General features: G+C 43.6%; 1 protein-coding gene and 1 long non-coding RNA gene across 2 annotated transcripts; one reads left to right on the top strand and one right to left on the bottom strand.

The window, feature by feature from the left end:
- Window positions 1-630: 630 nt before the first annotated feature.
- Window positions 631-19,526, bottom strand: LOC118684608 (uncharacterized). Its single transcript, XR_004979874.2, has 3 exons — window positions 19,443-19,526; window positions 6,965-7,119; window positions 631-3,809 (listed from the first exon to the last, which is right to left on the bottom strand). It is a non-coding gene; the product is annotated as an uncharacterized LOC118684608 (long non-coding RNA).
- Window positions 19,527-19,684: 158 nt separating this feature from the next.
- Window positions 19,685-25,375, top strand: SRP9 (signal recognition particle 9). Its single transcript, XM_036380966.2, has 3 exons — window positions 19,685-19,796; window positions 22,326-22,394; window positions 23,671-25,375. Exons 1-3 carry the CDS (start codon window positions 19,725-19,727, stop codon window positions 23,788-23,790), a joined length of 261 nt encoding a protein of 86 aa, XP_036236859.1. The 5' UTR covers window positions 19,685-19,724; the 3' UTR covers window positions 23,791-25,375.
- The last annotated feature ends 295 nt before the right edge of the window (window positions 25,376-25,670 follow it).

The raw sequence follows: 25,670 nt of genomic DNA, 5'->3' as shown, positions 1-25,670 counted from the left end.
AAGTTAATGTGGGATCTGGTTTTCCCTCCTGTCCCCTGTGGCACTCTGAAACCACCCTGTGATGCCTCTGTGTCTCCATTTCTGCCTTCATGGTGATAATTTCCCCATCCCAGGAAGTCTGAGAGCCTGTAAATGTGTTTAATGTGAACTGAGGTCGTTGGTTGCAATTTTCAAAGCAGATGTGGCTATTTCATACAGGAGGTTGTGACATTATGGATAATAAAGATAAGGCTTCCCATAGCTGAGGTTTTTACACTCTCCATTTAATTCACTGTTTTCTTGCTGAATTACAGTATTCCAACATTAGCAAGTACTAATGATGACAGCTGAAAGTTACACTGCTGGGTATCCAACTCATCTCAATTCTTTGGAATAAATCTAACCCAAGCAAAAATGAAGGATACTGTATTGCCTTAAAAACATTCACATCCTTTCCTGTAGTGATCCTAGGCCATCCTTACCCTGAAGGAGGGATGGATCACAGATACTGATATCAAGGAGGCAACTTTTATTGTTCCCTTCAGAAGCCTCTCTGAAGGGAACAATATTTTTATTTTATATTTTATTTTTTATTCTCCGCTTCAGAAGCGGTTTGCTCTAACCGCTCAGAAGGTTAGAGCAAACCTCTGCCAATTGCTTTTCAGTCATTCAGTAGAGAATGGGCAGGCTTGGATTAAACTTGTGTGCTGTGACAGAGAGCAGGGTGGAAATGCAGGGGGAGCAGCCCTGTGACAAGGTTTTTGAGGTACCTGGAATACCACAGAGCTTGGAAGAAAGGGAGCCTAGGATGAGGTCTAGAAGATGACCTCTCTTCACTCTCTCTTCTGAAAATTTGCTTGTGGATAGGTGTATTATCTTCCTCAGGGAGAAATAATCCTATCAACCCAAAGGTTGTACATTCTTTATTTCTATTTAAGTCTGGAATTCCTGGCAGGTAGGATATGGCAATGGTGGGGACTAAAACTTGAAGCTGAAAGGAGACTGAAAAACAGGGATGGAGACAAGGAGATGTAAGGCTAAAAGGGCTAAATTGGGAGTGTAAGAAGGAAAAGCTAGAGTAAGTAGGAGTTGAACACTTCAGAGTTGTGTTAAGAGCTGACACCGTGCTTAGATGGGTTCCTCCCAGAATCTGGAATAGATCCCAAAATTTCTGACTTGCATATTTTTCTATTTCTCCTACTGAGATCTACTAAAAAAAATAATTATGCCTTTTCTCCTTGCAGCCTGCACAGGGATGATACACTACTGCACAGTGAGAGTTGTCCATGAACCTCTGCTTCAATCTGTGGGTCTGGTATTCCTTCCAAGGAAACAAATGGAACTGAATGTAGCAACGTGTGCAAAGAAACCAACTTTCCTTCCTTAGAAAGCTAAGAAATTCTTCAATATGTGTGTGTTTGTGTATATATATGCACACACACATAAAGCAGTGTGAAGGGAACTTGTGATGCCTTCAGAAAGCAGGAAGTACAGGAATACAACAATTGGAGCTGAACCATTGCTCATCTGCTCTGAGCACTTCCATTTTTATCCAGTCCATTTCTTACACCTCATGCAGAGGTTCCTCCAAGTCCTCCCGTGCTCCACAGTTACTTCAGCCTTTTATTCTTGGGAAGTGTTTGGGCAGTGGTAGTCCCTAAGTCAGAGATCCAGGCTGTTCATGGGCTGCTTCAGCATCTAAAGAATCTGGACTGTAATTCCATAGCTGGAACTTTTCACTGCAGTGCTCAAATAGAATTCAACCAACCCCCAGTTTATCTCGCTGTTCTTCCTACTCTTCTTCCTTTTATTTTTTCTTTGCTTCTTGGGGTTTTATTTTTTTTTCACACTTTTTCAACAAAAAATGAAAGCATTCTATATTTCTTCATCATTCTTTTCCTTTCCACCTCTTCTGTTTCTGTGCTTCTTTTCCACAATTAGCTCTTATTTTTTTTTCCTTCTTCATTTTTATTTCCCTCTCCTGTCACAAGGAATGAAGCTTGAGCCTGGATCTTGCATTATCTTAATAATTATTTGACCCTGTATTACATCTTCAGACCACCACTATAGTCACAAGAGTTAAAACATATATATATATATATAAATATTTTTTTCTATAAAAACTGATCCTAGGCAGCCTTCCAATTATGATATCAGCCTTGTAAAGTTTGCCTGAATTTGCTGACATCCTGAAGGAATGATCTCAAGAGGTGTATTCTCCTGGCTGAAAGGGCCAACAATGACACATCAGTCAGAGTTAGCCTGCCCACAGCTGATTATTTTGGGGGTTGGAATGGTGCAAGTGGAGAGAATGGAGCCCCCCAAGAGGCAAGATCTGGAAACAGCTGGAATAAAGATGTGCAGGAAGGATGAGGGGTTAGGAAAAGAAAATATAAGGAGAAAAAGGAGGAGCTTAAGAGGCCAGAGGCAGGAGCAGCAGTAGCCTGGAGCAGAGATTTTCTGAGTGTGATGGAGAACAGGAAAGTAAGAACTGATTAACTTTTAGTTACAAAGTAATTTTAATCCATGAAAAAGCCTCCTGGTGGTGTCAGTATGAGAGCCAGTGATTACTGGGGAGATTATGATGAAACACCATAGCCTGCTTTCTTTTCTCCTCAGTTCTGCTCTATCATCTTCCTTATCCCTCCCTATTTTCCCTGCCTAGACCTGTCCAGTTCTTACAGGAGTTAACAAAGAGCTTTGCCATCCACTCCAGGAGGAACACAGTTGTGAATTATTGTAAATTGAGGCCAGCCTTGGCAACAGGCTCACAGAAGGGCCAGTTCCACATCAGGAAGCAGAGGATGTTTCACTGACAGTGTTAATGCACTGTCGAGCGATAAAACTTCTGGTTTCTGGCATATTTTGGAGCAACATGACAAAAAATTGCAGAATCCATAATATTATCCTACCCACAGTTTTCTACTGACCCTAATTACAGTTCTGTTGCTCAAGCTATATAATTTGATTTTCAACAGCACACCAAAAAGGCAGGAGCTCAGCAGTTCCCAGAGTGATTGCACAGTTTGCTGGACAAATGTGTTTTGCTTCTGGTTAGGACTTAGGTGAATAATTAATTAGGAAGTTAGATGTCCAAACATGTCTCCAGTAGGTCTAGAGACAGTTAGTTAGGGCTGGCATGCCTGGATGCCACTCCAAATGTTGAAAGTTGCTGGTAGTTCTTTTCTCTATTGGCAGGTGGTAGATCCAGATCCACAGTGTTCTTGCACTTTCATTCCAAGTGTCATTTTCATGTTTTCAGAGATAACCAAAGGACTAAGCACCACTGGTGTGGAGGCCCTCGTGCATATGACAACAAATATAATGCTGGAAAAGGAGATATTCATTTTACTCACCATGTTTGGCCTTAAAGCATTTTGCCTTTCTCTGATTTCCATACAGGTATATTTTTGTTTATTTTGCCACTGAAGTCTGTAATTATTTTTTTGTCTAATTGTTGTTGACACACAGCTGTCATACACCACTCTGCCAGATGAGCATTGCTGTGGCTCACTCAAGAGCTGCACCCTCAGCTAACCTGTCCTTCTGAAAAAGGCTTTTCCACCCGATGCAGCAGAACTCTCTGCTTCCAGCCCTGCAGAAAGACCAGTGTAAACCCAGCCAAAAATGCAGCTGAGGTGAATGTGAGCAGACAATCAGGCTTTCCATGAGGAAACTGAGGTGTGACAGCTCTTTCCAGCCAAGGTTGCCAGGGTGGCAGTGACCTCCAGCCAAGGCAGCCACTTCTGTAGCTGCTGCAGCAAAATTCACCAGAGCTCATCTCTCAGCATGGAGTCATGTTCTTGGCATCACTGGGGATCTTCCTCTGACTGAAGGGAAAAGGAGCAAGGGACATGATTTTAGATTGTTACTGATTTTGTTTCGCTTTCAAAGGCAGCAAGATTAAAATTTGAATTCTAATTATGTGCCTTTTTTTTTTTAAGGCACAGCAGCTAACTAATTCCCATCAGTGCTTTCCCTAAGATCAGAAGCAAAGTTGTCACTAAAATATATTTTTTCAATTCCAAGCCAGTCATATAAGTACAGTGCCTAAGATGAATCAGTTCAATGGTTCTCTCCTTCTGTGTTTAATAATAAAATAAAACCAAAAATTACTAATGAAATCCCAAATCCTGCAGGGTATTGAAAATTGCAGACTATTGTCTGAGCCTGCACTCTGACCCCAGCTTATGTTTGTCTGCTGAAGCATAGTAAGCACATATGATATTATAGAGCAAATAAAACACACAATTAAGCCAACACATTCAGGCAGATAAAACTAATGAAAGGTTTAGCTCCTCTCAAAAATAATGTGCTCAGTAGAAGACAATCCCTTGAAGCACGTGGAATGTCTTAACATAATACATTTCCATGCTTAGATTTTCAAAACTGCAAAATACAGACATTTATAGATACGTGTCTCAAATGTAAAATAATCTTTTTGGAAGGAGTAGACAGTATCTTTTTCTGACACACTGAAGGGGAATAATGCTCATTGTTTATGCATTTGCTCAAGCAGTGGAATTTTACATGGCTAAACTTCACTTCATCAGATGTATATCAGTTTAAATTAGCTCAAAATCCAACTCAACATTCATTTTTAGATCACAGTCTTCAGAGGAACTGATTTATCAGAATGCCTAAATCCAGATGCACTACAAATAAGCCAGGAAAGACAAATAAGCCTCTTGGCATAAAACAAACGAGCCAGGAGGAAAAAGAAATGTGAAAAAAGGAACAGCTTAGGGAAAGTAAGAAGAAACCTGCCAGTGTGAAGAATGCAGAGTTTCAGATTCCAGACACTACCCCACTTGGATTTCCTCATGTTTTACCTTCACTCCAGACCTTCCATTTTTATTTTTATTTTTATTCTTTTTTTACCATTGCCTTCTGGACCACCTTCCCTGCTTGCAAGCATCAGCTCTCCAGTTTTGTATTTGCACTCCTTTTTAAACCACATCTCTTTAACAAACCTTAGAAACCATTTGGGGTACCTGAATGGGAACAGTTTGGAAGGACCAAAAAGCTTTGGGCATGCTCTGAGCAATGGTAGCTGCCTGGGTATGCTTTGAGCTCCCAACAAATACAAAAACAATCACCCCAAGAATAGGACCTTAAAATGAAAGGTAGTTAATAGCAGACCCTTATCATCCTTCTGTCAGGTTGGCTGATTGTGGAGCTGTGAAGACTTTGTAGAAGAAGAAAGTTTATATAAGAGGAAAAAGTGAAGGACAATTAAAATGTTTGTATGATACCAATGCTGTCAAGAAACAGTGGCCAAGTGTTAAAATAACTAACCTTTGAGAAATTGGGGATTAAAGGCAAAGTACTTCTGGCCAGAGACCAGGCCTCCTTAGCTGGGGAGCAGCCCAACAGAGGGAAATCCTTCCTCCTGCATAAACTCTCCACTGATGGTGGCTAATTAACCTGGTATTTGGTTAAAAATTTAACGTATTTGTCAGATCTGACTCAGTTCTTATTCATCACTATTAAAGAACACAACAGTGTCTCATTTCCATCCATGTCCATGTAGTCTGGCTTCTGCAGAGAGGTAAATGAACTCAGAGAAGTTAGAGCTCAGATCATGCAGAAGAAAGAGTTTTATCAGGTAGCCCTGAGTGTAAGACAGTCAGTGCCACATATATAACCATTAAACACTGTATTCCATTTTGCTCTTTTTGTTTCCTATCAGACTCCCTAGAGGCCTTAGTTTGTATTCATTCACTCTCTCAAACGTCTTCCCAGATGCTCAAATCCCACTTCTGTTATTGCAGTTTCTTTTAAATTTGTCTGGATCCCTTGTGCAGAGTCAGGACTTTACTGTTCCTTAGCTCAGCATTCTCCTGGCTGGACTCCAGCTCAGGTAATTATATCCAGAGCTCTCTCTGACTTCTCTCTCTGGCTGCCTTTGGAGAAGTTATTCTTCCTTTTCTTTTGCAAGCTGCTTTATAACACTGCACGTCCTGGGAACTGATGGGATGTGTGTTTTGGAGAGAGGCTGTGCATTATGCATTAGGGGTGAACCAACACCTTCCTCAGTGGGACTGAAAGTACTGACACAGCTTCCTTTCTTTTTCATTTCAATGCTATTTTAAGTGGGCAGTTGTCACACCAAGCAGAAGCTGAAGGACAAAAATTTGGTCCAGATGAATCTGTTGTTGCTATTTGGATGTGGAGACTTCACCCTCTAATTTCCTATTCTGAATCTAGCCTGGATTTGTTCAATAGCTGTTCAGTGGCTTATGTCACTGGTTGTCACAAGATGCTCACAAAAATAGATTCCTCACTTATTGGGAGAAATATCAATACAGAGGCTAAAGAGAGAGCAAGTTCTGCTAGAGGTGATGCTGCTACATCAACCAGGAGGCAAATTACAAAGCAAAAGCAGAAGAAAACTTAATTCTTGCAATGCTTCTGTTCAGTTCTCTCTTTCTTATATTTATCCAGTGCTAGGGCAAAGGCAGTTCAGGGTATCCTTTCCAATGAAAAGGATTCATGTAGAATCACCAGGAGTCTAAAACATTAAGAGAGAAAAAAATATTTTCCTTCTTAACTAAGAAGCATGAACCATAAAGTTAGGCAAATTTCAGAAAGAAAAAGAGATATATAGTAAAAAAAAAACCCAAAATAAACAATTGTAATTGATCTCCTTACTAGACACTGCTCATTTCCTGCAGGATGTGGGCATGAGAACTGGCTGTAAATACTTATGCAAGCTCATGTAACTGCTCACTGCAGTGCAGTTCTTCCAAGGCAAAGAAAAGGATCTTCACACATCAAACAAGTAAACTCTGATCAATTCTCACTCCCTCACCTTGGAGGAATTTGAGTTGTTGCTATCAGCAGAATTTTAAGCTGTTCCCTAGTCTGGGCAGAACTGCTGCACTCAGAAGAATCTGGGGAAGACAAATGATTCAGGAGAGGTCAATCTGTGCTCAGGAGTAGCTTAAGAAATGCTCTCCTAATCTAAACTTGAAGGTTTTACCTTCACCATGGGCCATCCCTCAGGGGAGGATCATCAGAGAGCAGCCTCATCTTGGAGTGGCCTCACTTGGAATGGAGACTGGACCAAATTAGCTCCAGAGGACCCTTCATGCCAGCTCTGCACCCACAGGGAAATCCTTCACACCACAGAAATTCCTACCAAGGAAAAACAATAAAAGAAGCATCCCTCAGATGAAAAAGTAATACAGACTACATTCAATATATTTTTGTTTGCTTTTCATCCCAAATCTACAAGTTTTAAAAGCTGCCAGCTCCAGCTCAGGTTTCATGTTAAAAAATACCATTTATACCCAGTGAGGCCATGACTGAACTTGGATCACTTGCTGAATTCCGTTCTCCAGAGAGGTCACAACCATCACAGCCTTCACGTGACAATGTCCAGCCAGCTGAGATGGTTCCTGCACTTGTCCCAGAAGTGAGCAGAAGGGAAGGGAAGGGAAGGAGCAGGAGTCCTAAGGTGCACATCTGGAAGTGCACATCTGGAAGTTTAACTTGACCCTGCTGCAGAGTGAAGTTAGCACAGCCTCTGTGCAGTTTTGATGGCAGGACTTGGCCAGTGCAAAACCAGCTGGCACCAGGTTCACCTTCCTCCCCCTCTGCTAAACAGCCCTTTCATGCAAAAAGAAATTGACCCCATTGTAGTCAGTAACATTTTTATCCTCCCTCCCCTGCAGTTCGGGGGTACGTGAGCAGTCATAAATCCATTTTTAAAGTGCTGTTGACTGCTTTAGAACTTGGGCAGTAAAGGAAATAAAGTAAGCACATAAGCATGTAGCCCTTGCACTGTTAAACATGGCATCTAGTGCTGGGGATAACTAAAAGCATGGTTGACTAAGGAACTAAATAAAACTGGAAGGCACTACAGTATGATTTATATCACATGGGTTTTTCTGTAATTTTTGCAAGTGGAAACCAGGAATAGGTGCAGGACAACAAGAACAAATGTATTTTAGGATTCTTACTGCAATCAAAGCACTGGGGACAAGGAAAGAGTGAAAGTATACAAACATACTTGAGCACTGGAATTTTTTTGAAGGAGAAATATTCACTCTATAATGGTATCCATGTAGAATGGATGCTGCTTACATTATACCAGATGATTGATGATGGTGCAACATAAATAGCTAATGAGCAATGTAATCTGTATTATTTCATGCTTGTTTATTTTCAAGAGGTGATACAAGAATAAAGTAAATTCTATAGCTTCATAAACTTCAGCATCTGTTTCTTTTTTCTGTTTGAAAACTTTAAACATCAAGCAGGTTTTTGGGACCTGCAAGCAAGCAAGTAAAAATTGCTTCCTCATGTCCAACCCAGGATTTTCTTATTAGTCATTATGAGTAAAGATGTCTAATGTAAGAATAGCAACAGTTTAATCCTCCACAGAACCCAAATATTTCAAGTACATTGCTAATATTACCAGGTGAAATTGCATTGAACAGTGATGTGGATTTTATCAAAGTGAAGCAAAGGCACTGCTACTCCTTATGGAAGCTATGGACCAAATTTTCAAGATTGCTGCAGGGTCTTTACACACAGGGCAAGCTCACCATGGTACAATCCTCATCTTATTTTAGTCCTTTGGTAAAGGAGCCTCAGACTGCTCCTGTACATTCCTGCAAATGCAGTGACAATCTCCTGTTCCCAAAATTCTTTAGGGCAGTTATGGATTTTCCTAAAGAAAATGCTCTCAGAGAAACTAAAGGAATGCTTGAACTACAACTTTACCAGAAAGTCCTTTCTGGCTGTATGATTGCAAACATTTGTAGATGAGTGAAACTGTTTTGAGTCCAACTTACAAAAGAATGTGGAAATAGCCATTAGCAAGGCAGAGGTGTCTGTGAAGATCATGGAGGATATATTGAGGGATATTAAGAGAGTGCTACGATTCAGCTGGGAAAGATCAAAGAGAGGCAGATAACAGCCAGGGGACATCAGAGCACCATGAAAGTTGCTGAGGATGTAGGAAAAGCCTGGGTAGTGCTGTGGGACATAAGGGAAGCTGAATAAGATATGGATGTCAAGAAGCATCCCAGGGTGATAGAGAAAACCAGAGGACACATCCTCATGGCAGAGTTGTCTGAGAAGGCCTCACAGTGGTGTGAGATGCAAGCCTCAGGATGATGAGGAAAACCAGAGAAGGTTGAGAATTGCTGGGGACACAAGACAGTCAGCTAACAGGAAGGAATGTTACTGAATGCCATCCCATCTAGAAGGGCTACAGCTGCTGGGCAGAGCTACAAGGATGTTTGAAATAACACAGTCAGAGTGTCCCTGTTTTATGGTGAACAACACATGATGCTGGACAACAGTGACCAATAAAGTCAAATGAAGAGCAATTAGAAATATGCCAAGGAAAACACATCATATCACAAAACAGAAAAAAAAAATTCATTGCTAGAGAGCATAAGGGAGAATCTGGAAAATGCTTTCAGCAAAAAGCTCCTCAGACTTAGGAACCTTCTTGGAGCAGCTGCTAAGCCTGAAGAAGGCTATAGCATGTTAGGGAATGAGAGAGCAACTGTGAGGTGCCAGAAAGAGTGAAGCAGATTGTGAGCTGAATGACAAATGTGTAAGTTGCTGGTTGCTATAAGGGGCCACAGTGTCAGGAAATGTTGGAGCCTGCTGTGCTGCTTCTGGAGGCATCCAGGAAGGATGCAAGTTGAAGGAACACTGTATGGGTTAAATAGCATCAAGAAATGTCAGAGAAGATCATGAACACCTTTAAGCCTGTTCAGCAGAGGGATCCAGACTAAGGCAGTGAATTATTGGAGTGGCAACATAGAAACCAAGGCAAGGCTGTGATCTCCCAAGGGCCCAAGATACCAGGAAAAAGAATGCAGATTGCCAGGGGGACTGAAGAACCCTGCATATGAACTAGGGACAACTGAAAGCTGTGGGATTGTCAGGAACCACAGGGTAAGGTCAGACTTAACTCAGATGTCTGGTTTCACCATTTGACTAATAGAAGAAAGATGTGACCCAAGATAATCCTGCCTGCTTCTCTTTCAGAGAGCAGAACTCCTTTCAGTACTGTCTTAAAGCAATGAATGCTTCCTGCTGAACAACCATACAAGGCCATGTATGGAAAATAGCTATCTATCCTATGTCATTGTATGTGTTTAAACTGGGCCTTGGAAACCACACGAGACCAGGAGAGGAAAATAATCTCTTTGGGACAAGGGAAAATCTTAAAGGACTAAGTTGTGCTTAGGTCTGTGTGCTGGTGCAAGGAGCCCTTCTGCCCTCCTCAGCACAGTTCTAAGCAGGTAAATACCCCCAGTCTTTATCACGAGTTTATAAAATACTGAGAGAGAGAAAAGCAGAGTGGAAAATATGTTTTATTCATGCATTCATCTAACTCCAGAGCACTGGTCCTAAATAGAGTAACATGGCCAATGTATTTATAATTCACAGTGCCAACTGGCTCTGGAGCAATGCCTTGCTGGAGCCTGGGCAGAGCGAGGCCCTCAGCCCCCATCTGGCAACCCAGTTTCACAGAGGAGACACTCTGTTTGAAACCTGCTCCTTGCTGCACGTCTTCCCTAGGGAATGCCAGGCACCAGGACTTGAGCAGCACAGCTCCTCCCTCCCTCTAGCACAGCTCAGCCCCAGGAGAGCCACTCTGCAGCCTGGCTTTGGATGGGGAGGTGCAAGGGGGAAGAAGACAAAGGGTTATTTTTTGTCAGATCTGCTGTGGAAGGCTGAAAACAGCCAGGTTTCCAACCTCTTCCCTTTGTTTGCCTTAGGTCTCTCAGTTTCTATATCAGGCTCTGGTTCAGCTTCCATTAGCGCTTCCTCATCAACATCGCTAACAATGGTTTCTTCACTCGGGGTATCACTAGGATTATACTTACTGCCAGAATCCTCTGGCACAAAATCACTGTCTGAGTCAGAGCAGAGAAATAATTAACCCTCATGATACCTCTCTGAAGAATGAACAGAATACCTAACAAGATTTATGGGACATCAAACTGATGCTGCTCCTAAGGAGGAAAGCATCTCCTCGCTGAAGTTGTCATCTCCACCAAGGAGTGAGGAGGTTCCTGAGTGGACACAGGAGACATCCTCGCCTCAAGGCAACCTGCATCCCCTTAGTTGAGTTAGTTACCTTACATGTCCAAACAGCAAACCACTTGTTTACTGCTCTGGCCCTGGATTAAATCATGGTTTCATTTCCTTAAAAAAAAAAAATCTATCAGAGTCAATGGATTCTCAGCTTCTGTGAAACTGGCCAGGCTGGAGGAAAGTAGGGCAAGACTATCTTACCTGAAATTACCAGCATTTGATTTGCAAATGGCCTTCAAATACTCCTGATCATATTCTAGTTATGTAATTAGATTAGATTTATCATTTAACAATGCCAGAACTGAAATAGAACAGTTGAAAACTTTTCCCCACATATGGAGAAGAGTGTTGCCCCATAGAAGAGAAAGAAGCACCAAAATATATATACAAATTCGCAGGCTTTTGCTGTTTTCAACTCTAGTGACAAGAGTTTTCCTTCCCTCCAAAAAGTTATCAGTCACTTCAGTGGCAGACATTTGCAACCAAAACTAATTAACTTTCTAGGTCCTGAAGGATCCCCTCCCAAAAGATGGTAATGTGCCTCAGTGGGGTAGAAAAAGGATAGTACAGTCCTAGCTGGCTGGGAGGGATCTCTGGAGAAGTACATATGATGCAGATTTCTGTCTGCAAAAAACCAGTAGTCTGCTAAGATCTGGAAGCCTCAAAATCCTTTCACTTCTGCTGGGAATTTAGTTCAAAGCAGCTGCATGTAAATGTTGCATAGCAAATGCTACACTGGCAAATCTTTCTGATGATTCTTGTTTTTAAATCAACAAGAATAAACTATATGGAAGAGGAGCTTGCTTTAGGACAGCCAGTTTTACCCTGTTTTAAACTAAAAGTGAAAACAACCCAAAGGAAAATAAAAAAGGAAAATATTTGAAATATGTATGAGCAACTGCACTGCCCTGCCTCATCTCTTTGTGCTGCATAAAGGGGACACAGATTGGCTGAATCTTTTACACAGAGATCTGGCCACAGATTCATCAGGAAGCATGCAGCTCCCATTCCCACTGCCTGTCCCTCCCAGCCAGGAGTGGGTAAGAGGCAGGGAGACAAAGCAGGAGGATCAGTAGCAGGCTGGGAATTGCCTGAAGGCTCATCATCTTCCTCCAGGCCCTAACAGAGTGAGAGCAGTGAGTATTTCCTCCTCATTCACGTCCCTTGCATAAGTGTTTCTGGTATCTGTGCGACCTCTACACTTCTGCCTCATCTAAAAGAAAGGGGAACTTTGTCAGTAATTCCTGAGGGAGGAAGATCACTTCAACCTTTGACTTACTCACCACTCATTAAAAAAAATGAGATCAGTAAAAGTTGCTAACGGAGAGAGAAAAACACCTCAGCACGAATGCAATGGTTAGGGCACATTGTAAATCTTGTTAGGAGCTATCCCTTCAACACAAAATTACAGCCATGGCATGGAATTTATGCAGATATTCTCCCTGCCCTCACTCCTAAACACCACCTAGGTCTCCTTTTGTATTTTTAATCTAATCCAAATCTTTTGAAAACAATAACCTTAGAGATTCTGAGGTTAAAATTCCTCTGCAGACCCAAGCCAACTAAAGAGCCAGGTAAATCCTTGCAACCCCCATGACAAGGGTCTTGACTTGTCTGCTCAACAGCAGCAGTATGTTGGAAGTAAGGAACTGATCCCAGCTCTTGTGTTGCTTTGTGTGGGTCTGTGAGCCCAGTACTACACAAGCTCTGCATCAAACACCTCTTAGAAGAAGCTGCCATACTGCAGACATCCAAGGAATGTGTGTGCTTGCAGTTGTTGCAGGAACTGGCAACACAAACGTCAAGCATCCATTTTGATGCTAATTTGACCATAATTTGGTCAAATTAGCACCTCCACCCTCACCAGCCCTTGACCAAGGACAAAGACTTGAACAGGGGAGCTTGAGGAGCTTGCAGGGTTTTGATTCTGCTGGGCATTCTTGGCCACAGCTGCTGTCAGTCTGGGAAGGGGTAAATGGAGAAACTGCTCCTGTGCTGCAGCTTCCCAAGCTATGCCAGCCAGGCTGCCCAGCAGCAGGCCCATGTGCTGGAGTCCTCCTCTGCCTGCAGCCCAGGGGATGGGAGAAGCTGCTGATTCAGATCCACTCCCCCTGCTCAGCCCGTCCTACTTCTTGTGGAAATTCCCACCTCTTGAGATCTGCCTGCAGAGTCGGCTCCTGTGGACACCCCCTCAGCTACTTCGGTCACCCTGGGCCAGACTTAAATGGATTAAGTAGGAGGTTTTTGCTAGCCCAGTTTGATTGAAGTGGGTTGAAGGGTACTTACACATGCATTTCTGCAAACACATCCTGAGAGGGCATTCATTCCCAGGAAAAGGCAATGAACAAGTAGCAGGGGCTACAGCTAAATCAAGAGTCCACTCAAACGAGGCTCTGCAGATTCAGGGACAGGCATGAATTTTTTTTGCAAACAGTGGAAGCTAATATTTCCCACCAGCTGCAGGTTGCTACAGGAGGAAGGGGAAGCCTGTTACTCTCACTTGAGCAAGAAGCTGGCAGGGTTCACCTGCCAGGAAAGTTCAGGCCTGAGCATCACAGCTGCTCTGTCTCCCTTTCTGCAGGCTGAACTGAGGAGGAGGCAATTTCCATCTGATCCAGGCTCAGACATGTAGCTCAGAATTAGAAGTCAAGTGAAAAAATTCGGAAAGCCCTTCCACCCCAGCTGCAGTCACACAGCTCCAGAGGATTTGGGAAGGTATCACTGTAAGCATCTAATCTCTCTTGCCTCTTCGGGTGCTTTGTACTCAATTACGTCAGCCAGGCAGCATGAACAGCACAGGTAAACCAGCCTTAAGTCATGCCTATCAAATAAAAAGCTTTGCTGCTTAAAGATTAATGTAAGAAATCAATGTGCTTGCAGCTTGTGCCAGCAGATGATCTAAGCCCATCTTAAGCAGGCTCAGAAACTTCACGTAATGGTGATACAAAATCTATGAGCAGTTAATGCTGAGACTGTCTGTCTCCCAGAGTGCTTCAAATGCTGGTTCATGAGCTGGCTACCAGATGTGCTCCTCTTTTCCCTGAAGGCCATCACGAGGACTGCTATTTCATTCTCAAATCTCAACAGCCAGCGTGGTGACAGCAGAGAGGTTGCTCTCTGACATATGTCCCCTGCATGACAGCACATCCATTTGAATACCTTGTTATGCTGAAGGAACTGGAGTGACCACTTAACAGGAAGGGATGAACCTTTCCAGCTATCAAAACTGAGCAGCTTAACAAGAACACTGTCAGAATAGCGTCCAAAAATGAAAGGGCAGCTTTCAGGACAGAACACGGCCATAGGAAGGGATGACTCTCTTGCCAGAGCAATGGCTGTTGCCATCCACATCCATACACTCCCTAACAAAGTGAGATTAAACCATATTAAATGACATTGTCATTTCTGATGTTCAAGCAAATTAGGGAACAATGCTGCCTTGGGCAAGGTCATTGCTCAAGTGTCTGGCAAGTGCAGATCACGGTGTGCCCTGATCAGGGCCATGTTTGGAGTGTGCTCCTGTCACAGTTGCAGGGGCACTGGGGGAAAAGGAAGGAGGATAGTGACAGGTGTTAAAAATAGGTTAGAAACTGTTGTAAAATAGTTGCCAGACCGCTAAGCATGTACTGTTAGTTTGGTTATTATTTTGTAAAAGGGGTTAAAAGGGTAGTTGTAAGAAATAGGGTACTCAGTAGTACCATACCCCACCTCGGTAAAGTGCACCACCCCCCAAGGGAAACGAGGCAGCCTGCACAGAACTGCAATGGGCCAATCAAGCGCCTTAAACCTTCATGCAAATGAAGGATCCAAAAAGAAACCAATTCAAATGGACAAAAACGGGATGAAAAGGGGCTTCTGTCCCACTGAATCGTGCAGCTCCATCGGGGACATCGCTGCACAGCATCCCCCGGCGGGAGCGCTCCTGCTCGGCCCGCGGGCCCCCTTGCTTTAGGCCTTTTTTTTTTTTTTTTTTATAATAAATGCTGAAATCACTTTAGTACCGGGAGCCTGCTCTCGTTTTTATCAACAGGCATCCAGGTTTTACCCTGCCCTGAAGCTGAGACAGGCACCAGGACAGGGCCCTGGAATCCTGCTGCCCACACACAGCCTTAACTGCCATGAATTCTCCTTTAACCACCAAGTGTCACCAACATTTAATTATCCTGCTAAGACAATATGAGCCTGAATCGCTCTGTAAGATGCTTGTGTCCAAAAGAATAAACTGGCATTGACGTAATTACCTGTGTATGGCTCAACCTGGCAAAACCTTCAGCCAAGCTGCGTAAAACATCAAACCCCTAAAAAGGAGCCGCGTGCTTTGTGCTCCTTGGGGAGCTGTGGAGTGAAACCTGTGGCTCAGAGTGGCGTGTTAGAACCCATCCAGGAGCACGAACTGCTTCCCACTGCAGCCTCGGTTCTCATGGGCACGGAGACTCAGGAGCCAGGGAGAAGTCAAGACCTCGAATCTCAGCGTATTCAAGATTTATCTGCATCCCTGTGCACATAAATGCCCTTTCAAAGGAAAAAATAGCCCCGTGTGATTAAAGTCTGCATCAGTGCAAATCCCAGGCTGGTTTAGACCGTACACACACAAGAATGGAATGTATAATCACAATGCCTGGGATTCTCCTTAACTTTGCTAAGGGCTGGGTTGGAGCTATTTTGAAAGAAGCAACTGTATCTCCTTTAAGCATGAAGCACTCTTGGCAGTAATAATTGCCTTGTAACTAACTCCTCATTAGCACTCTCTCAGACCTCAATTTCTGCGCTGACTTTCTGTTGCTCCCGGTCCAAGAACAGGATTATCATCCAGGCACCAAAGTCTGCTCTTAATTATACTGTTACAGATACAAAAAAAAAAAAAAAAAATCCAATGAAATAAATGGAATGACTCTGGATTTAGAGCAGCATAACTGAGATCAGTTTGTCCCATTGTTTCCCATCTAATCCACAATTTAGCATGATAAAGCACAGTGTTCTACAAAAAGCTTCTTTTAGCTGGGAGGACCAGCTTGTTTTACCCACCAGTAGTATGTCATGGTGACAGATAACTATTTTAATGAATTTAATACTCTTATCTGAGTTCCTTATCCAGGAGAGAAAAATAGTTTTTACCAAAAAAAAAAAAAAAAAAGAAAAAAAATGGCACCTGCTTTAGATAGAATAAAAACATTAATGTGAAGAACAGGAAACCAAATGTCTGACCCTGAGTGATGCTAAGCAGCTGCAGCTTCCATGAACATTGCAGGAGTTGTAAGATCTCTGTGGATGATATTTTAAGCTCTAATGCAGTACTTTCTCCATTATTTTATTTCAGTTTGTCATTAATGCAAAGGAAGACACTGGATAAAACACCTGAAGAGATCACCAAGTACAATCCAGATGCCTGAACACAACTTCATGAAGCAGAACTTGCAGTGGCAATGCGTGTAGGAGCTTGATCAAAGAGAGATAGTTAATCATGTACATACAGGTTGGATGAGGGGAAAAGGCCTGAGGAAAACCCACATGAAAAGTCTTCATCACACGAGTACTTACATTATTGCTTCATAGCTTTTTATGGCCTTAAATCCAAGCAAAAAAAAAAAGACATTATCTAAGGTGGTCTAGGGAATACAGCAAGGATATACAGAGACAGACTGAGGAAAGGGTAAATGAGGTTTTACAGCATTCCACATTTCATTTGCAAGCGATGGAATGGGCTGTTAAGACCGTTGGAATGATTTCTTGCATGGCAGAAAGCAGAAACTCAAGAAAAGAAAGCAAGATAAGTATGTATGTTTTAGCAGAATTCTTACTAACTACTAAATTATTATTGGCTGCATACCAAACACTCCACACAGTGATAAACAACTGTTCATTTTATTTCACTAAACAAAAAGCCCATTGAAGGATTTCTACTATTAGTGCACTCACTGGAACTCACTTGAAAAATACAGTTTTGGACATACATCAAATACAACTTACAGCTGAATAGCTGCAGTGGTCTGACTTACTTTCCAAACATGTCAAGAAAATGTTCTGTTCTCCAGGCAAAAGGAGAACAACAGAGCACAGCAGTGCACTAACTACAGGTATCAGGCATTCCCTGGGGCTCAGAAATAGCTTCTCTTCTTAATTGTGGAGAGTTCAGCAACTGGCCCTGCTTTCAGGGGGGCTGGTTTCATAGCCAGCCCCTCATTTTTGGTGGCAATCCAGCAAAACCAGTAGGAATTCCCATATTCTGTCTTGCCACCAAAAAAGGTACATTTTCAGCAGCTGTGGCAGCACAACAGTACATAAGGCCACACATTAAACTAGAAAACCAAACTCATCTCAGTAAAAAAAAAAAAAGTGTTGCTAAAAATGGTGCTGCTTTTAATGCCAGCATTGGTTCCATCCCCAGTGCAAAGTCACAAACAGCTGTGTCAGCACAATGTGGGGCTATAGGTGGTGGTGGCAGTGGCAGGGATGACAAAATCCTGAAGATCTGCAGCCAGGAACAGGTCCTGCAGAGCTGTGTACCAGGCTGTATAGAACTGTCATTGTGACACATCCCATTTCCCTCAGAGGCAAGGCCAGTTATGAAATCCCTCTCTGCTCTTTGCCCTGGCTGCTGCAGCTTGTCACCTCCAAAATTGTGCCTATAGAACAGTTTTAGAAGCTGCATCCTAAAATGGATCCTGGAAATCGTCTAGGTTATGGGAAAAAAAAAATACTACAATGGGAGTTTTTTTTCTCATCTTGCTCTATTGCATCAGCTCAACTGCAGGGCTAATGACTGGGCATTGGCAAGCTCCTGAAGCACTTCTGTATCAAAGAACACACAAAATCCTGAACATCTGAGTCAAAACTAAAATCCTCTCTAAAGTGCTCATGACTGGACAGCCCACAACTTAGGCTCTTTCAGAAGGTGCAATCCCACTTGAAGACCTGGACCCAAATTTGGTGAATGATGGCTCTGTAAAATGTGTGTTACAGGGTTTGTGCTCCCCACACCTTTCCTTTCCACGTGTTTACATCCCCTACGTGTCTGTACAACACTACCAAATGCAATTCCTACTCTGCTGTTATAAATAGCTACCCAAACTTAAGGAGAGTAGAGAACCATTCTGTCTAGGTTAGGTTCTGTGTTTGAGATGATTGCTTTAGGCTCTGCCCATATATCTATCACCTGATAATCTGTTGATTCTCAGCATCTCTGAAAGACAACTCTTGTAGATCTGAAGCTGGGTTCAGTGACACATCAGTGCCTAAACCCTGTGAGCAGCTCTGGAAAGAAAGAAAAAATCCTTAAATCTTTCCACCCTCCATAGCCCCCACTCATTGGTGCAAAGCCCTTTAGCAGAATTGTTTAGACCACATAACACCCACAAGTCACAACTTATGAAGTTTGTCAGCCTAATCACTGTAGACTTTTTCAGAGTAGATCCCCACAGTAACAATTATTTTCTGCTTTACTGACTCAGGGAATTTCATTCTAGTTTTTCTCCCCTTACCTCCTATCCACCCTTTTATTTCTAGGCCACATTTCTTCATTCTCTCTTGCACTTGCACGTATTGTGCTTTTTGTGGCCAAAAAAAAGCCTGCAGCTATAGTATTTCCCCATGTTGCTCGTGGAGACTGCAAGAGCCTGCATAATTTGTCCCCTCAAATGCAGATCTGCCCTAAACCTTCCAGTTTATTTGTTTGGCCTCACCGGTGAGTTTCGAGTTGTTCAGTAAAACATGGAGCTTTTGGGTTTTCAGTGAATTATCAGAATGACCTGAATTATCAGGAGTTTTGGGGTTTTCAGTGAATCCCTGTGAAATAGAGAATAGAGACTGCAAGTTTTACGTGTTTATTGTCACTGCAGCAGCAGCAGCACAAGCCCTGTGACACGAGCACAGCTCAGCTCCGTGTCTGGCACAGGCTTTGTTCTACAGAGGCACAAAAATCATTGCAGGCAATGGGATTTTTAAAACACACCAGGAGAAATCTCAGATCTTTTTTTTTTCCTCCCTCATTTCCTTTTTAATGGGGATTTTTAAGTCAGCTTTACGTAAAAGCTTTACACACACAGGCCTGAAAAGCAGACTTCCCCAACATTCCATCATTTTATTCCATGCCATTCAGCTTTAGTTTAGCGATGCCTCAGCACCCCTCAGCAAGGCAGACCAGGGAAGGCAGCAAGGGGCTCCCACACACCCTTTTTGTTCCACACGAAGCCAAACTCCAGCCTCACGCAGGTTTTTCCAGCCTGGCAAAACCCGGGAATCGCTCCAGCCGTGAGGGCCGGCCGCGCAAACAGAGCACCTCAGGTGCACGGCCCTCACCTCCCGCCGGGCCCCCAGCTCCCCGCCGGCCCACCCGCCTCCCCAGCGTCTCCCATGGCCTCCGAGCGTGAAGTTATCACGGAGACAGCCCGTACCTGGCCTGGCAGAGCCCCGCAGGTGCCAGCCTCGGGCGGGTGGGCGCTCCGCCGGCGGCGGGGCTCGAACCCGCCACCCTCCTCCCCAGCTCGGGCCGCCACCGGGCGCCTCTCCCCGCCGCGCCTGCAGGGGTCGCTGTGGCGGGAGCGCGGAGTTACGCGCGCCGCGATTGGGCGGCGCTGAGCCGCGGGCCAATGGCGGGCGCCGTCTCATCCGCGCTCCCGCCCACCCGCCTCCGGTGCCATCTTGCCGCGGCCGCGGGCAGCCGAGCGGGCTCGGCCATGCCGCACTTCCAGGCCTGGGAGGAGTTCACCCGCGCCGCCGAGAAGCTCTGCCTCGCCGACCCCATGAAGGTGGGATAGCCCGGCCGGGAGAGGAGGGTGCGCGGCCCGGCCGCCGGAGCGGCGATGTGGAGGCGGCTCCAGCTGCGCGCAGCTCGGCGGGGGCGGCGGGCGGTGTCGGGCTGGGGGGGGTTCGCTGGTGGCTGCGCGGGGGAGGCAAGAATCGCTGAGTCTCAATCATTTAGCTTGGAAAAGACTTCTGAGATCGTCGAGTCCAACCTATGGCCGAATCAGCCATATTAGGTGGACCATAGATAACCCCAAGTGCCACGTCTGCTTATTTTTGAACGCTTCCGGGGATGGTGCCTCCACCGCCCCTCTGGGCAGCCCTTTCCAATGTTTAATCACCTTTTCTATGAAGATATTTCTTCTAATATCCGCCCTAAACCCCTCCTGGCACACCTTAAGGCACTGTGGAGGTTGCACCTCCTGTCAGGGAGTTCAGGGAGCGATAAGGTCATTCCTGAGCCTCCTTTTCTCCAGGCTGAGCAGCCCCAGCCCCACTGCCCTGCTCTGGGCTCCCTCCAGCACCTCCGTGTCCTTCCCGCAGTGACAGCCCAGAACTGGACACAGCACTGGCAGCGTGGCCTCAGCAGTGTCGAATACAGGGAAGAAGCACCTGCGAGGAGGGGATTACTCGCTGGTGCTGCAGCTGAGCATCCTTTTTTTGTGGAACGGGAGGAAACTCATTTACAACCCAGAGAGCATCCCTAGGGAACGGTTTTTCAGGTGTTACTGGCAGCTGGGATGAACCTCAAGGGCTGAATTTCAAAGACATTGAGCTCATACCTCTGTGTTGGAAACCGAGGTTAAGAGTTCTGCTGAAGTATCAATAATTAGTTTATGAGTTTATAGCATTTAACACCTGTATTTGAATTTGTCCTTTCATAAGGTCAGTACGTTGCATTGTTGCTTGCAGTGACGTTTCAGACTGGAAGGTGTTTGCATCCTAAAGAATAATTCCTCAAGGACTTAACTTCTTGGTTTATGACTGTTTTCTTCTTTCTGGTCACTTTTTGGGAGCGTGGTTTATGCAAATATTAAAATTAACCTCAGTCTTCAGAAAAAGCATTGTAGTTCACCTACAAAGCAGCACAAAAATGTGATGTGAAACTCCCACCTGAGAAATCTTGATTAAAAAAGGCCTAGTGTTCTTCACCAAAAATAGGGGAACTAGAGAAACCTTCAGAAGATTAAATTAAATCTAATTATTTAAAGCAGATTAGCTCTGCCTTTTAATTAGCACAGAGACACCATATGTGATTGCTGCTGATAATAAAATTGCCCAGTTTGGCCTTCCTAGGCTCTGTGACATTCCATTGAATGAAAGAATGGATTGACACTGCAGCCAGGAGTTGCTGTTCCCCTTTCCTTAAAGGAAATCTCTTCCCATCCATGGCAGTGAATTTGTCTGGCTACAGAGGGGTTTACATAGGCCCTGTTGTCGTTGCACAAGTACCCTCCTGTTGATTTGGCAGAGAATTAGCCCCAGGAATTTCGTAATTGGGCTTGCTGGGAAGCTGAAGGAAGAGCTGTGGGCGATGGGTGTGTGTTCTGCAGCCAGGTACTGAGTGGTCTTGCCTTGGCAGGAGCAGGTCATTGATACACTCAGTGTGTTCCTGCTGCCTGTGGCAGCCTCTCCTGTGCTTTTGGGGCTGCTCAGCAGGGAGCTGTGCTCTCACACTGCTCAGGAGGTGGCAGTTTGTCAAACAGAAAGGGTCAACCTGTGATGAGATCCGCTCTGGAACAGGAATTCCAAAATGTGTTTGTAGCAAAGGAGGTTGTTGACCACTAGCACAAATCACTGTACAATAAAAACTGTTTGCAGTGTGAGTTCAGAATGCTCTCAGAGGCAGCCTTGCTTTGTTTCTGATGTTAGCCGAGGCTGCAAACTGCTCAGGAGGAACCATTTAATGCTCAGCCACTGAGGATGTGGATTTTTACCAGTGTGGCTTTGAGAACTTTGGTGCTTTGAGGGTCCAGAGGGGCTGGGTGGGTTAGAGCTCAGGGCAGGTGACTGCAGGAGTAGCTGTGATAATTACCATAGCAGAAAAAGTGGTGATGTTGAGCCTGCCTCACTCAGCTGATCCCTTTCAAGTCTTCACGTGGAGCTGCTCTTTTCTGAAGTGTTTCAAGCCTACAAACAGGCCTCCAGTTGTTTTTTCTGGAGTGTGACACACAGCCAGAGGTGTCTCCTCTCAACATGACTCTCATGGTTTGTCCTGCCTGTCTCCAAGGTCTCTGCAGCTGCTGTTGCTGAATTTGCAGGGTTTTTGAACATACCCAATGCTGATGCTGCTGGAAAACTAGCCTGGATTGTAAGGCAGGGAAATGTGGTGGGTCAACTTCCACACCACCTTGGCTGTGGGATTACATGCAGCTCCCACAGCACCAGAGCTGAGGGCTGCCACAGAGGTGCTGAAAACATGGAACAGAACATAATTATCCTTAAGGGTAGTCTGAGTGTGGGCAGATTGCCTTCAATACATGCTGAGAATTGTTATCTGTCAGTGCTAATTCCTAAAATGTTTTTCGTTTCAGGTCCGTGTTGTCCTCAAATACCGACACTGTGATGGGAACCTCTGTATCAAAGTTACAGATGATGTGGCTGTAAGTACAGAGCACATTCCCCTTTCAGAGCTTCTTGTGCCACTCACAGACTCGTGTTTTGCTGTCAGTCACCTTGGGAGCTCTTGGACACTGCCTTGAGAGTGTCTGACAGTTTGCTAAAAACTTGTACTCAGCCTTCTCTCGTTGCTGTGTCTGCATTGACACTGACCAGTTCAGGAGCATTTTCAAACTGGTGTTTACTGCTGTGAGTGGGGTCTTTTTTAGCTGCTCAGAGTGGTGAAGTCTTCCAGCCATAGCTGAAGTTCCTTCTTTGTGATTATGAGACTGAGTGACAGCAGTGTTACAGCTAAGGAGTTGTTTTTCTGCAGTGCAGGCTATTCTGGTATTCTGCAGTCCAGACACAGTATTCTGCCCTTCTCTTGCCTTCAGACTTGGAAAAGAGTCAAATTTCTTCTTTCCAGGAAAAGTAGTCTGGCATTGGAATTTCAAGTGCCTGGAATGGATGTGAAACTCCAGTAAAGGCACTTCTTGATAGGGCAGTGGGGCTTAACATGGGTGAGCTGTTGGGTGTGGGGCACTGATAACAAGGATTTTAGGGGTAATTTTTTGGAAATCTCCTGTAGGGAAAGTTGGAGTGAGGTGATTCACAAACTCTTCTGGGGTATAGGCTACCTTACCTGCTTTCAGTCAGAAAAGGATGTTACACCAGGTGGGAGAAATGGAGACTGGTTTCAGGATTTTGGTTGGGTTGTTTTAGTGTTTGGGGTTTCTGTTTGTTTGGGTGGTTTTTTTATTTTAATCAGATTCTGTGTTCCCTATTTAGGGCTGTCTTAGAAAAACAGGTTTTGCTTTGGGTAGAGGATCCCCTTCAATGGGAAATACTGAATTTTGTGTCCCTGGCAGTGTAACATTAAGGACTGTGAAAAGCAAAATAAGCTTGCTTTCAGAATATAAAGAATTGGCAAGTAACTTCAGGTTTAAAATCTGTTTCTATGTTTAGACAACACAAAAAAAGGGCAGCTTTAAAACCCAAGTTTTAACAGCTTTTTGGAGCTAGAAGAAACTAGGATAAATTCTGAGTTTCCCTGTTTTCAATATGGGAGGCATGAGCATTAGGGAGAAGCTTAAAAGCAAACACAGATATGTTTGTGCTCTGAAACAGGGTGGATGTGTTGGTGCTGCCTCCTGGTAACTGCTGAACGTTTCAATGCTCTCCTTGTTTAGTGTGTTCCAAGCACAAATGAATACATAGCAGCTACAAACAAGACAAAAAGCAGTAGAAGTGAGATCTGATATCAGGAACTTTGTCTTGCAGTGTTTGCTGTACAGAACAGACCAGGCACAAGACGTGAAGAAGATTGAGAAATTCCACAGTCAGCTCATGCGACTCATGGTGGCCAAGGAGTCCCGCAGTGCTGCCATGGAAACAGACTGAAGGGCTGCCAAGAAAATCACTGCTCTGCTCATATTTCACTGGAAACAAATCTTTGGGATTGCAACAACAACAAAAAAAAAACAACTAAACTGGGGCAGGAGATACTTTTATGTACTGAAGTGGACTGATGACAAGTCTGAAGCATTTTCATTCCTCAGACTCCACTTTGGAAATCTAGGAAAATAAGTGCTTTCAATTGAAAGCTTATATTTATTTTTGGGTATTAAGCAACTATTCTTACACATTAGGTATGCTAAGAAGACAAGTAAATATTTTAAATCTACAGTATGTTAATGCAAATTTGATAGGCCACAGGCATACTTCTGGAAAGTTACTGTAAAATTTCTTATAGATTTCATTGTGTTCATACCTTATGCTGGTGTATTCTGAAAATGAGAGGATTTATTAATCTAATACTGTAGCATGGTGGCTGGGTTTAATAAATATTTACATACATTATATAAATCTGTTGGGTTTAGAATAACAGATGTTTTCTGAACTGAAATGTTGAAATTGCCAATTTGTATTACCACTGTCACTGGCAGCACTCAGTCATAAGATGTGCAACATTATCCATAATGCAGTTTGCAGAACTCTTTTATTGGCTAAGTGATTAAACTTCTGTATCTTAAAAATTAAAACAGAACCTCACTTGAATATTCCTAGAGATCTATGAGAAACTGGGGGTTTTTTTCTGCTTGTGCAAATACTGTTACTAAAAAACAGTCAGTGGCTTTTTTACATACTTGAACTATTTTCTACTAGCAGGGGTTTGTTTTCCCATCCTTGCTTCAGGCAGAGTTGAAGTATATCAGCAAGACAAATTGTAGAAGCTCTTGCCTATTATGCTAATAGAAAATATCCAACTGAACAGTACCCAGATTCCTTACTCCAGCAGCTTTTTAACTGCAATTTCAAATGTTACATGTGGCAGGTGGATGTCAGCCAAATGGATGAATGGATGCAAACACCTTAATAAATACTTAAATACCACTGTCAGAAAGAGACCAATGCTCCTGTAGCTTAGATGTGTTTCTCTCAGTAACCTCGGGTAGGCTGATGGAAGCTTTAATTGTCTCTTGTAAAAAAGCTTTTTGTTTGAAAACCCAGTAGCTAAAATTGATACTTGCTTTAACTAGGTCTTGCATACTTGAAAACAGAGGAACATTTTCATGTAATTAGGCTATTGGTATAACTAGGTGCTTTCAGAACTGATTTTTTTTGGGGTTAAACCAAGCCACAAAAGTAAAGCAGGACCATACTTGTAGTGGCATTTTTTATATAACTAAACAATCTATTTAGGTAGCTACCTGCTGTCACTTACATAAAAATAATGGAGCTACTGGGAAGCAGTGGACTTTCCACATTTGCCAAAAGCTTGGAAAAGAACCCACCAGGCTTGAATGTTGCATTAGAGTACCCTTTCAGCTGAACATAGAATGTTGCACGTTGTTGGAAAATACTGCAGCACTAAATTCCTGGTGAGTGCTCAAAATTCTGGTCTGCAACAGTGACTGGTATGTGTGTAACATTTTTGTATTGGCTTTTGAAATATAAATAAAGCCAGAGAGAAGGCTGGACTCGGTTCATTGTTAAACTTTCATGAGTTACTGTAATACTGAAATTTTTCTTTGGTGCTCCAAATAACTTTCCTAATAATTTGCAATAAAGTAGTAGAGAGACTGGGTGTCCCAAGTGGCTGAAAGGCTTCAGCTTTATACCCCAGCAGGTTTTAGAGGATGAGCAATTACAGCACTGTATATTAGAGCAGCAGTTTTCAGACAAAACAGGCAAGGGGATACATTTCTACTTTTCTAAATTCAGAAATTATTTCCCTAAAATCTTGGGGAAATACTGTTGCCACTTTTGTAAGAGTGATG

The sequence above is a fragment of the Molothrus ater genome, chromosome 3 (assembly GCF_012460135.2).
Source record: "Molothrus ater isolate BHLD 08-10-18 breed brown headed cowbird chromosome 3, BPBGC_Mater_1.1, whole genome shotgun sequence".
NCBI classification, from domain to species: domain Eukaryota; kingdom Metazoa; phylum Chordata; class Aves; order Passeriformes; family Icteridae; genus Molothrus; species Molothrus ater.
The sequence above is the reverse complement of the archived record's forward strand: the minus strand, read 5'-3'. Positions and strand labels throughout refer to the sequence as shown.